The 14,055-nt window shown below is 41.1% G+C and overlaps 1 protein-coding gene across 2 annotated transcripts in view; it reads right to left on the bottom strand.

Annotated features, from left to right (window-relative positions):
- The window catches only part of LOC124007330 (microtubule-associated protein 1B-like), a 63,946-nt gene extending 56,741 nt beyond the window's left edge, over positions 1–7,205 (bottom strand). The window contains exon 1 of one of the 2 annotated variants that reach the window (XM_046317816.1): positions 7,114–7,205. In XM_046317816.1, the coding sequence (XP_046173772.1) occupies positions 7,114–7,129 (16 nt within the window). In that variant the 5' untranslated portion in view covers positions 7,130–7,205. Of the gene's footprint in view, positions 1–5,111; positions 5,397–7,113 lie in introns of those variants that run through there. The other variant, XM_046317815.1, reaches the window with a different exon arrangement.
- Positions 7,206–14,055: the final 6,850 nt, after the last annotated feature.

Genomic DNA, 14,055 nt, shown 5'->3' with positions numbered 1-14,055 from the left:
ATATATATATATATATATATATATACACAGTGGGGCAAAAAAGTATTTAGTCAGCCACCAATTGTGCAAGTTCTCCCACTTAAAAAGACGAGAGAGGCCCGTCTGCTAAATGACTTAAATGTAAATGTAATGTAAAATGTAATTTTCATCATAGATACACTTCAACTATGACAGACAAAATGAGAAAAATCCAGAAAATCACATTGTAGGATTTTCTATGAATTTATTTGCAAATTATGGTGGAAAATAAGTAATAATAAATAAATAAATAAATAAATAAGTAATATATGCCATTTAGCAGACGCTTTTATCCAAAGCGACTTACAGTCATGTGTGCATACATTCTACGTATGGGTGGTCCCGGGGATCGAACCCACTACCCTGGCGTTACAAGCACCATGCTCTACCAACTGAGCTACAGAAGGACCAATATCTTGTTTGTTTGGTCACCTACAAACAAGCAAGATTTCTGGCTCTCACAGACCTGTAACTTCTTCTTTAAGAGGCTCCTCTGTCCTCCACTCATTACTTGTATTAATGGCACCTGTTTGAACTTGTTATCAGTATAAAAGACACCTGTCCACAACCTCAAACAGTTACACTCCAAACTCCACGATGGCCAAGACCAAAGAGCTGTCAAAGGACACTAGAAACAAAATTGTAGACCTGCACCAGGCTGGGAAGACTTCATCTGCAATAGGTAAGCAGCTTGGTTTGAAGAAATCAACTATGGTAGCAATTATTAGGAAATGGAAGACATACAAGGCCACTGATAATCTCCTTCGATCTGGGGCTCCACGCAAGATCTCACCCCGTGAAGTCAAAATGATCACAGGAACGGTGAGCAAAAATCCCAGAACCACACGGGGGGACCTAGTGAATGACCTGCAGAGAGCTGGGACCAAAGTAACAAAGCCTACCATCAGTAACACACTACGCCGTCAGGGACTCAAATCCTGCAGTTCCAGACGTGCCCCCTGCTTAAGCCAGTACATGTCCAGGCCCGTCTGAAGTTTGCTAGAGAGCATTTGGATGATCCAGAAGAAGATTGGGAGAATGTCATATGGTCAGATGAAACCAAAATATAACTTTTTGGTAAAAACTCATCTCGTCGTGTTTGTGGAGGACAAAGAATGCTGAGTTGCATCCAAAGAACACCATACCTACTGTGAAGCATGGGGGTGGAAACATCATGCTTTGGGGCTGTTTTTCTGCAAAGGGACCAGGACGACTGATCCATGTAAAGGAAAGAATGAATGGAGCCATGTATTGTGAGATTTTGAGTGAAAACCTCCTTCCATCAGCAAGGGCATTGAAGATGAAACGTGGCTGGGTCTTTCAGCATGACAATGATCCCAAACACACCGCCCGGGCAACGAATGAGTGGCTTCGTAAGAAGCAATTCAAGGCCCTGGAGTGGCCTAGCCAGTCTTCAGATCTCAACCCCATAGAAAATCTTTGGAGGGAGTTGAAATTCCATGTTGCCCAGCAACAGCCCCAAAACATCACTGCTCTAGAGGAGATCTGCATGGAGGAATGGGCCAAAACACCAGCAACAGTGTGTGAAAACCTTGTGAAGACTTACAGAAAACATTTGACCTCTGTCATTGCCAACAAAGGGTATATAACAAAGTATTGTGAAACTTTTGTTATTGACCAAATACTTATTTTCCACCATAATTTGCAAATAAATTCATTAAAAATCCTAGAATGTGATTTTCTGGATTTTTTTAACCTCATTTTCTCCGTCATAGTTGAAGTGTACCTATGATGAAAATTACAGGCCTCTCTCATCTTTTTAAGTGGGAGAACTTGCACAATTGGTGGCTGACTAAATACTTTTTTGCCACACTGTAATACAAGACAGTAACAACATTGACCCCAAAGTGCAGATAACAACCAGTAGGCCTATAGGACAAAATAAGGTGCAACGTATTTGCAAGCAGTCTGGACACGGTCAAGTCCAGGGATAACATCATGGAGGTGATGAAGACACAAACAGTAGAACACCAAAGGGTGAAGCCTGGTCTGTGCTGATTGATTCATCAGGAGAGAAAATGCCCTGCTAGAAGATGACGAAGCATTACTGGAACTGTGTGCACAGCATGATGCAGCTGTGTCCAATTCCTGATTGATATCTGACATTAAACAACACATGCAACAAGCTAGCCAAGAACGCAACCAAACACATAATAATAACAAATGCATAAATATTAAAAAAGGTTTCAAAACAAATGTCTAGTTTTCCCTTTAAAATCCCTTAGGGAATGAATCCATCAGATCCTCCTCTCCACCCTCTCCGAGTTGGGCATCTCTGGCGCGGCCCACGCTTGGATTGCGTCCTACCTGACAGGTCGCTCCTACCAGGTGGCGTGGCGAGAATCTGTCTCCTCACCACGCGCTCTCACCACTGGTGTCCCCCAGGGCTCTGTTCTAGGCCCTCTCCTATTCTCGCTATACACCAAGTCACTTGGCTCTGTCATAACCTCACATGGTCTCTCCTATCATTGCTATGCAGACGACACACAATTAATCTTCTCCTTTCCCCCTTCTGATGACCAGGTGGCGAATCGCATCTCTGCATGTCTAGCAGACATATCAGTGTGGATGACGGATCACCATCTCAAGCTGAACTTCGGCAAGACGGAGCTGCTCTTCCTCCCGGGGAAGGACTGCCCGTTCCATGATCTCGCCATCACGGTTGACAACTCCATTGTGTCCTCCTCCCAGAGTGCTAAGAACCTTGGCGTGATCCTGGACAACACCCTGTCGTTCTCAACTAACATCAAGGCGGTGGCCCGTTCCTGTAGGTTCATGCTCTACAACATCCGCAGAGTACGACCTTGCCTCAAACAGGAAGCGGCACTTGTCATCTCCCGTCTGGATTACTGCAACTCGCTGTTGGCTGGGCTCCCTGCCTGTGCCATTAAACCCCTACAACTCATCCAGAACGCCGCAGCCCGTCTAGTGTTCAACCTTCCCAAGTTCTCTCACGTCACCCCGCTCCTCCGCTCTCTCCACTGGCTTCCAGTTGACGCTCGCATCCGCTACAAGACCATGGTGCTTGCCTACGGAGCTGTGAGGGGAACGGCACCTCAGTACCTCCAGGCTCTGATCAGGCCCTACACCCAAATAAGGGCACTGCGTTCATCCACCTCTGGCCTGCTCGTCTCCCTACCACTGAGGAAGTACAGTTCCCGCTCAGCCCAGTCAAAACTGTTCGCTGCTCTGGCTCCCCAATGGTGGAACAAACTCCCTCACGACGCCAGGACAGCGGAGTCAATCACCACCTTCCGGAGACACCTGAAACCCCACCTCTTTAAGGAATACTTAGGATAGGATAAAGTAATCCTTCTCACCCCCTCCCCCCTTAAAATATTTAGATGCACTATTGTAAAGTGGCTGTTCCACTGGATGTCATAAGGTGAATGCACCAATTTGTAAGTCGCTCTGGATAAGAGCGTCTGCTAAATGACTTAAATGTAAATGTAAATGAATGTAAAGCATGCATTCTTAGCAAAGGCATATGAACAGATTTGCCATCATAATTCATAAATAACTCTTCAAAATATAGGCCCCATCTACTAAGCATAAACATATTTTTTTTGTGAATATGGCCTAAAATATGAACGTGTAGGATTCCATCATATGTTGTTTTTATAATCCACGCAATTCTGTTAATAGTGTGTTTATACTGTAAACAATAGAATATAGGAGAAAACCACAGCATTAATTGTCATTGATCATTCCTGTGCAGTAGGCCTCAGCAGTTTTTTCAGTGTTCCACACGTTTACGAAACATGGCGCTGTAATCCGCCACACATTTTTTTCTACCGCCACAGTTTCTTCTTGTCATGCCAACCTGTATGACCACCCAAGGCCCAACCAATGCTGACAGACGAAACAAGCACCGTCATTCCCAAACGCCTTATGTTTATGTTTGAATTTACTGCTCCCTACGACTTTCCGTAGGGACCGCAGTGCGGAGTGGGCCACGCCTACATGCCGGTGTCGGATGAGAGAGACCATGATACAGGAATGAGAAAGCAAGTATGAGGAATGGGATGGGTCCTGTTGGGGCGGGCACGGTGGATGATTTAAGATGCAGCAGCAATAGGAGTGTTATCACGCATGTACATAAAGCAACATAGTGTTCAAAATATGGAACTATTGGAGTGCGCACACCGGCCAATAAGAAGCCTAGCCTACACCCTCCTTTGTTGTTCCCGTAGGCAAAATGTGACACAGTGGAACAAAAGCTGTCTCAGTAAGTTCGAATGCAAAGTGTAGCGATGCTATGCAACACCAAAATATATATATATATATATTTATAGTTTAGGTGTGGGTAAAGGGCACAATATAGGCCCTGGCCCCTCTATAACAGTAGGCCTATGAATACATTTCCGACAACGAAACAACGGATGCACTAAACCAAAACATGACAAATGTATTGACGCAGGTGGTCTTATATCCTGGCCCTGATCCGCATCACATCCCCAAGAAAAGCAAAAACATGTCTCATTGACGCACAATAAGAATGCTGAATCATTCCCGAATCCGACAGCTTTTCCACGTGTGTGACTGATTTAAAGTAACACTGCAGAATATATTATGTTATGGAAAAGTAGGCTATACCTTTCCATAACATACTATATTCTGTCCTATAGAAATGGTGTATGGAGGAAGGTGAAGGGAGAAAGGGTGTTGAGGTGTGGACCGATGCCATCTGTTTGATTTGCGTTAACCACAGATTTGCACACTGGGATGGGCCGTGCGCGCAGCTTGCAATAACACATCACTTTAACAACAACACAATCATGTTCACGTCTTTTTCTGGTTGCCCGAGAGCATCATTGTCAATAATGCCTATGGAAGTGGATACATCCAAAATTAGATAGTGTCATGCGTAAAGTAGCCTAAGTTACAAAAGCATGGATCCAGACTTGGCGCGTGATGTAGGCCTAGGCTAGTTCTTCTCACAATATTCCAAATAAGATAAGAGTATAGTTGTAGCCTATGACAAAGCATGTTGTTGCTGACGCTACCATCATAGGCTAGCCTACCCCACATCCTCAGAATCGTAATAGGATCCCATCCCTCAATCTTCTTACCTTTTTCTATATCGGCAATGGCACACTTCAAGTGATCCTCCGTGACCATTTCCCCAATAACCACAAGCAGGTAAAATTTGTTGTCAACAAAACGGTGCGAGAGACTCGCGGACATCGGGGATGCCATAACGTTGCTCGAGCTGCTTAAAGTCTCAATATCTGCGGACTCCACAAGCGTCGCCATCCTCGCATTCACACCAGGCAGCACACACCCCTGTCCGGCTACGGAGTTGAGTGATCGTCACCAGACTTACAGTGCGCCGTGAAAGGAGTGGTCCTGCTTTTATACCCCTAGACAATGTGTCATGATTTGCAACTGGGGGAGGAGAGGGACGCGATAAATTGGTGCTCTGGTGCGCTCTTGCTCCCATCCACAGCGAATCAACTATGGGATCAATATCGTGCCAAATGTTTTCACAAATGTAAATCACTTACCATAAATGTAAATAACCAATCCACAAATGTAAATCACTTTCCGCAAATGTAAATCACCAGTCCACAAATGTAAATCACCAATCCACAAATGTAAATCACCAATCCACAAATGTAAATCGCTTTCCACAAATGCAATTCGCTATCCACAAACAAAGACCTTTTTAGTTGTATTAGTAAAACGATATATTGCATTAGATTTGTTTTACAACTGCATATATGCCGTTCATTCCCAAGTGCCTTAAGTCAAATTACCTGTTGTATTTGGCGCACGTGACAAATAACATTTGATTTTGATTTGATTTGATAATATCACGGCATTCCCTTAATTACATTATCCAGCTCCCCTCATTGTGAATCCCCAGTTTTTGATATGATAAGATACATCACAATAAACAGATGTGTGCATATTAATTAGAACAAAGCCTATCTTGACTGTCTGACAATTATGTAAAAAGAGAAGACGCTTTTGACATGAAAGGAGTGTTCAAAAGATAAGGACATGAAAGCCAGACAGCTACACTCTTAGGAAAAAAAGGTGCGTATAACCAACCATACAGGGTTATTCGTTTTGTCCTCATAGGGGGAACCCTTTTTGGTGCTAGGTAAAATCCTTTGCAGAGGGTTCAATCTAGACCCCTCTATTTAGGGTTCTTAGAGTATATGGTTTTACCTATAACCCACTATGAAGGGTTATGCCTAAAACCCTTTATGAAGGTTTCTACCAAGAAACATTTGATCATCTGAAGGTTCTTCATGGAACCCCTATGAAGGTGCGGTACCGAGAACCATTTTATCTTTGGAGGGTTCTTCCTAGAACCCTCAATGAACAATTTCACCAGCCTTATTGGTTTTAATTTTTTTATTATTTATGACATTACATTACATTTACATCCATCGTAAGGCCTTTCTTTGAGGACCTGGTTATAACCTAACACTGCGGTGTTAGGAATCTCCTGATTTAAAAGCCACATTAAGGCCAGCAAACCACATTGTATTGGCTGGCAAAGTGACGTGTACGCCCTATTTTAATACAACCGGAATTAGGATGTCCAACAAGTAGCATTGTTAATCACCACACAACCTGCATTAAAAAAATGACTGAGTAAAGAAGATGAAATGCTGAGACTACCTCAATCATCTAAACTGGAACAACCATCACAGTAACGGGTGCATTAAATCCAACATATTAGAATAGTTTAGAAAACGACGTTATTTATTTTGTGGTATCAAATGTAACGTCACTAATTCCAATAGGAATTACACATCACTTTGCAAATCAGCATAACGTGACTTGCAAAATTATAATAAATTGCCCAAGCATCCCAGAAATCCTAGTTGGAAGGTTCCCGGAGATCCTTCAACCAGGATGTTTTGAAAATCTGGGAATTTGGGGAAAATGAACAGAATTCTGCAACCCAACTCGCAGACCCGATGTGGCATGTAAAACCATTAGTTTTAGGCAACTCTATTGGGGTGAAGCTAGGCATCAAATTAAGGCCTTATGAGATATGTAATGTATCGTCAAAAATAATTTAATTATAATGATAACATGCATCTAGGTACTCACTTGGTGAAGGCCACATGGCTGAAACTAAACAAATTTGACAACCATGTCTCTGTCACTAACAAATACAGCAATGGGTGGTAACGAAAACTGTTGTTTTTAGAAGTGGGGGAACTTATAGAAATATATATATATTCCTTATATGCAGTCGGATAAACACTCCAAACAGCCTACCCGACCGCTCGGAAGCGTCCGCATGGTCCTAAAGCTATCAAGTTGTTCGTAATAATGATGGTCGGACCAAGGCGCAGTGTATGTTGAGTTCCACATATTTTAATGATAGTGAAACTTTAAGCAAATACAAAACAAAATAAAGAATAAAGGAACCGTGACGACAATGCAGTGCTAACCAGCAACTTAAAATAAACAATATCCCATAACCCACAGGTGGAAAAAATGCAACTTCAGTATGAACCCCAATTAGAGACAACGATTACCAGCTGCCTCTAATTGGGAATCATACACAAACACCAACATAGAAAAATAAACCTAGAACCCCACATAGTAATAATAAACTAGACTAAACACCCCTAGTCACGCCCTGACCTACTCTACCATAGAAAATACAGGCTTTCCATGGTCAGGACTTGACAAAAGCACACCGTTGCCTCGTTTCCTATCACTTTCCAATACTAAAACTGGGGGGGACAAAAAATGCAATTTCAGTGAAAGTTGTGCTCCTGGTGGTAACTACAATTCACTCGAAAAAGACAAAGCACACAGTATATATTGGAGGCGTGGCTTAGTGGGGGCATAATTTGTTTTGTTTTTACAGCTGATACATCTCAAATTTGAACCCACTGTGACACTATCAGTTTGAGTAATGACTACAAAATCACTTTAAATAAATGTACCCAGATATATTAAGTGCGATTAGATAGGTCTCGCTTGGTGAAGGTCACAGAACTGACAAAGTATGAATTCAACAATCATGTCTGTCACTAACAAATACAGTCATGGGTGGTAACTCCACAATTCACTCGAAAAGGCAAGGCACATTGGGAAATTATTGCGTGCGTGGCTTAGTGGGGTCATTAAACTTACATATACCTTACTCTAAAAAACATTTGTATTACTCATATTAAGGTAGTACTGCTCACTTCAGCTTTATACGTTTCTTAACAGATATTTTGGGGGAATCACTAGCCAGAACTTATTTGGTTTTACAGTGAATTAAGGAGATGTTAAGGAGATGAGATCTGTCAGGTTGGTCACCTCCTTTCAAAGTGTTTTGCATTATGGGGATAAAAATGGTCCAACTTGCGCCTACATGTCGAGTGCATGAACTTTATCAAAAAAATCATGTGTTCAAAGTTATTGAAGTTTTGGCTGCAGTCAACTGCATGTTCCTGCAGTTGCTCTTCTCCAAGTTCATCCTGCAGCCATCACCTGTATTGTGGGAGAATCTATTGTCGTCAAATCATTAGGGTATTTTTGATTGACCCACACAAACGTGACCGAAGACGTGTTTGAAACAGGAACCAACGATGCCGCAATTCATGTATACAGTGGATATGTACAAATTAATGTGGTATTTGAGGCTCTCTTTCACCAATTGATTGAACAATGTACACACACACACACACACACACACACACACACACACACACACACACACACACACACACACACACACACACACACACACACACACACACACACACACACACACACACACACACACACACACACACACACACACACACACACACACACAGACACAAAGTGTCCACATTAAGAACACATACTCTATCCATGACATAAACCCTATTCGGACAAGATTAGTTTTAATGGAGGAGGTGGGGTAATCTATTTAAGGCGCATGAGCACAAAACACCACATCTGTAATTTTCCTCCTGTCCGAATCCGCCATGTCAGTAATTTCTACATGGCAGGAGAGTAACAATTCCAGCCAGAGTGACCTACTGTTTTTTAGGGTAAAGTAGTCCCGTGTGAATTGACATTCCTTTGTTTTGAGGGAAATGTCTGAGTTTGGCAGGTGTTGCTCGCGATTTGAGCAAGAAAGCAAATAACTGATTCAGATAAATTGAACAAAGTGCTGCACATAGCCTATATACAGTATGAAGGGCCTACTTGTATCAACTTTCACAGTGAATGCTTTGTCTGTATGTTTTTGCGAATTAATTCACTTCAAATGCATCATAAAAAAAATATTGTGCCTATTTAATGCAACCCTTGCTGTCAATAGATCGCGAAGCCGCATAAACGTTTGGAAATGTCAAGTTCACTTTCTCATCCATAGCCTAAAAACACATACAGTATCAAGTTCAAGTGTGCCATTTGGCTGCCATCTGAAGGCTAGGGGGAATTTAAGATATCTTATCCTAATGATTATGATCACACTTCCTTTATTCATGCAAGCGTTTATCTGAACACAGCATATACTGTGCCTTCGGAAAGTATTCAGAACCCTTGAATTCTTCCACATTTTGTTAGGTTCAGCCTTATTCTAAAATGTATTAAATAGTTTTCCCCGCCTCCTCAACCTACACAATACCCCATAATGACAAAGCAAAAACAGTTTTTAGACATTTTTACTAATTTATAAAAATGTAAAACTGAAACATCACATTTACACAAGTATTCAGACCCTTTACTCAGTACTTTGTTCAAGCACCTTTGGCAGCGATTACAGCCTTGAGTCTTCTTGGGTATGACCCTAAAGGCCTGGCACACCAGTGTTTTGCGAGTTGCTCCCATTCTTCTCTGCAGATCCTCGCAAGATCTGTCAGGTTGGACAGGGAGCATTGCTTAACACAGCAATTTTCATGTCTCTCCAGAGATGTTCGATCGGGTTCAAGTCCGGGCTCTGGCTGGGCCACTCAAGGACATTCTGAGACTTGTCCTGAAGCCACTCCTGTGTTGTCTTGGCTGTATGCTTAGGGACGATGTCCTGTTGGAAGGTAAACCTTCGCCACAGTCAGAGGGCCTGAGAGCTATGGAGCAGGTTTTCATCAAGGATCTCTCTGTACTTTGCTCCATTCATCTTTGCCTCAATCCTGACTAGTCTCCCAGTACCTGCCGCTGAAAAACATTCCCACATCATGATGCTGCCACCTCCATGCTTCACTGTGGGGATGGTTCAAGGTTTCCTCCAGACATGATGCTTGGAACTCAGGCCAAAGAGTTTCATCAGACCAGATAATCTTGTTTCTCATGGTCTGAGAGTCCTTTAGGTGCCTAATGGCAAACTGGCTGTCGTGTACCTTTTACTGAGGAGTGGCTTCCGTTGGGCCCCTCTACAACAAAGGCCTGATTGGTCAAGTGCTGCAGAGATGGTTGCCCTCTGGAAGGTTCTCCCATCTCCACAGAGGAACTGTAGCGCTCTGCCAGAGTGACCATCAGGTTTTGGGTCACTTTCCTGACCAAGACCCTTCTCCCCGATTGCTCAGTTTGGCCAGGCGGCCAGCTCTAGGAAGAGTCTTGGTGGTTCCAAACTTCTTACATTTAAAAATGATGGAGGCCACTGTGTTCTTGGGGACCTTCAGTGCAGCAGACATTTTTTGTTACCCTTCCCCGGATCTGTGCCCCGACACAATCCTGTCTCAGCGCTCTATGGACAATTCCTTCGACCTCGTTGCTTGGTTTTTAATCTGACATCACCTGTCAACTGTGTATCTTTCCAAATCTTGTCCAATCAATTTATTTTTACCACAGGTGGACTCCAATCAAGTTGTAGAAACATCTCAAGGATGATCAATGGAAACAGGATGCACCTGAGCTCAATTTAGAGTCTCATAGCAAAGGGTCTGTATACTTATGTAAATAAGGTATTTCTGTTTTCTTTTTTAATACATTTGAAAACATTTCTAAAAACTGTTTTTGCTTTGTCGTTATGGGGTATTTCGTGTAGATTGCTGAGGAATTATTTAAATTTGATCCATTTTAGAATAAGGCTGTAACGTAACAAAATGTGGAAAAAAAAGTTCTTTCGAGGGCACTGTAGGTGATATTGCATAGGGCCATATTGTTTTGTTTTGGCGAGTTTAGTATGTAAACATTAACCAAGGTAAGCACACAAAGTGTGTTTGTTGTTTGCTGTCATTTGATGGCTTGCTAAAATATCAGTCAGTTTTAATTATTTCACTTTGTTTCATGATCGATATCATGTAAGTAAATCTCAATTTATTTCCTTCATATGGCTTGATTAGCCTTCAGAGTTTTATTTATTCATTTAAAGTTTGAGAGTTCAATTGAAGATGTAAATTATTAACACAAGATATGTTATTACACAATATATCCATTACTTTTCTTTTATATGGTCGTTACTGTTCGTCAAGATAATTCTAAAGCGCTTATGTTACTTTTATATTATTCAGGGTCCCTGTTTATTCCAGACAACTCTTTTTCTCAGATACTCTTCTCCTTCAACACTTCTCTTTCCTTTTTATCCCTGAACAAGATACATATTCCTCAGGTGTTGACTTAAAATGTTGGACTTCACAATAGGGTGACAAGATCATGGCTCATCTCATGCTGCTGGTGTGGCAATCACTTTCAGACATTTTCCAAGTACAGTTTTAGAAAGCACATGTGATGATGAGGGTCTCTGGATAACTACTGTTTTCAAATATAATGGGTCACGTTACATATTGGTAACTATTTAAGGTTTTAACATACAATCTTCTTCTATCATCTATTAGCAAACTCTTAACTGAGTTGAAAAAAACGACTACTCAACAGAAAATATTATTGTTGGAGGTGATTATAATGGTTGCCCCTGATGAACTGATGGATAGGTATCCCACCAGGCATTCAGCCCATTGTTTTAATGACTCAATTCTTCATTTCCGCTCCAATTTTCAACTTTCCGATATTTAGCGCTCTCAGAATCGAACTTTTAAAACTATTTTATTGGTTGAACTCTTACAACTAGCGACAGAAGATTCAACTCTAGAATTGATTATTGTTTGGTATCGTCCAATCTTCTGAATCTTGTCAGTGAATGTAGTATTTCCTTAGCTCCTCTGACAGACCATTGTCCATTCTTTTTGTTTTGATGATGACAATAGTTTTTCTAAAGGACACTGGAAATGTAACTATTTTCTTTTCAATAATTATCATTTTTGTTTACAGTCTAAAGATTTATCAGAGAGACCTGTCTCGATTCTGCTCTTTCTGATACCAACAAATGGGAAATTATTCAATTCAGAATTCGATGTCTTGCCATCACTACGGATGAAATGCTACCTCAAAAAATAATTATATTTTTGTTGATGTTAACAGGCTAAGCAGTAAACTTGATTTAAATGACGATGAAAAAAGCTGAGCTTGCTAAATGGCAACATGAAATGGATGACATATACAACGATAAGGTACAGCGTGCCTTCATCCACTCAAGGCCAAATGGATTGAGAAAGGTGAGAAATTACATATTATTTCTTTAATTTGGAGAAAAGTAGGCAGACTAGGTAAAGCATTTCATCCATGTATGTTAATGTATTATATCTGAAGATCTTGAAGTGATTATTAATAAGTAAATACACTCTTTCTACAGCCAAAACTACAACATCAAAAGGCTGGATAATAAAACAATATTTCTGTTATCCAAACATTGGGAATGATCCGTGGGTATTTAAAGAATAGACAAGTCCAACAGTTGTTGTTTTGTGATATCATGAAGGACGGTATAACTAAATAACTGTACCTCTACAAATATATACAGCCCAGTTATCAGATTCACATCTAAATGTTGAGGAACTTATATGATTAAATATGAAACTATTTGTGAGAAGATGTGATGTTAGCCTTTTAAATGGGAGAATAGTTGTTCATATAAAGTCTTACCCAGTCAGTGACCACACCCACGTGAGCACAGACATTATGTCAGCGTCATGGAACGCCCCATTTTCCAGAGTGCATAAAACCCCTCGTGAAGAATTAACATACCAGACCAAGCAGGCGGATGCGGTTGAACTGGACGTCACGAATGGTTAGATTTTATGAGATGAGAAAAACGTGGAGCGTGGCTGCACGTTGAAATGGTAGGCATTGAAATCTCTAGAGACCAGTACATTGCCGGATTGCTACAGGCGTGTAAAAAGGATCTAGCTCTACATTAGACCAGCGTGACTGACAGCGTGAGCTGAAAAGTACGAAATGCTTAGAAACTCTGAAAGAAGAAGAAGAAGAAGAGGACTGGAGCTGTTTAGTCTAGTAAATTTGACAAGAACCACCGGGTGGTAATTTGAAAGATCCATTCGAACGAACACTTCCTCTGGAAGATCCGGTCTAACAGACACCCAGAGACAGAGACGCTACAGCTACAAAGGACATGCTGACCTCAGGCGGACAACCAGAGACTTTCTGTTGAATTACTTCCCGTAGATGGATTGAGTGTTATCAACAGAGAGACAGCAAAGACATGCACACGTAAATATGTACATTGCAATTCTTTCAAATGAGCGCCTGTTCATGAGCAAAGTATTCACATTTCCATGAGCATACTTATCAGCTGTATGTACGATCGTGGAATTCCGTTGTCTCTCTCTTTCCCTCTCTTTTGAATCCGCCATTTTGTGTAACAAGCCGTCATATCGGTTTAGTCCACCAGAGACCTTTCATTGCATTGTGTTTGTAACCAATAACTATACCGTGTTTATGTATTTCTGTATGATTATTTAGTTAGTTAGTAAATAAATATTTAGGCCAATTTGTATATCGTTGATTCATCATTTATGCTAGGGAATTTTGCGACATTCAGAATGAGACTGATAAGGTAAATAATAATGAATTAATTGACTGACTGATGTAAGAGATATTTATATCTTTAGAGTTTCGTCAGGAGATAGTAACTCGTTAAATAACTTTTTCCTTGGTGACAGATTCCCAGATTACTACTTAATGAATTGTTATATGATTAATTTATTTGCATAATAATTGAACGAGGTATGTAATTAATTTATAAAATAACAGTCAAACACA

This window comes from Oncorhynchus gorbuscha, linkage group LG20 (genome assembly GCF_021184085.1).
Source record: "Oncorhynchus gorbuscha isolate QuinsamMale2020 ecotype Even-year linkage group LG20, OgorEven_v1.0, whole genome shotgun sequence".
Classification (NCBI taxonomy): Eukaryota; Metazoa; Chordata; class Actinopteri; order Salmoniformes; family Salmonidae; genus Oncorhynchus; species Oncorhynchus gorbuscha.
Note: the sequence above shows the minus strand (reverse complement) of the source record. Positions and strands in the feature narration are given on the sequence as shown.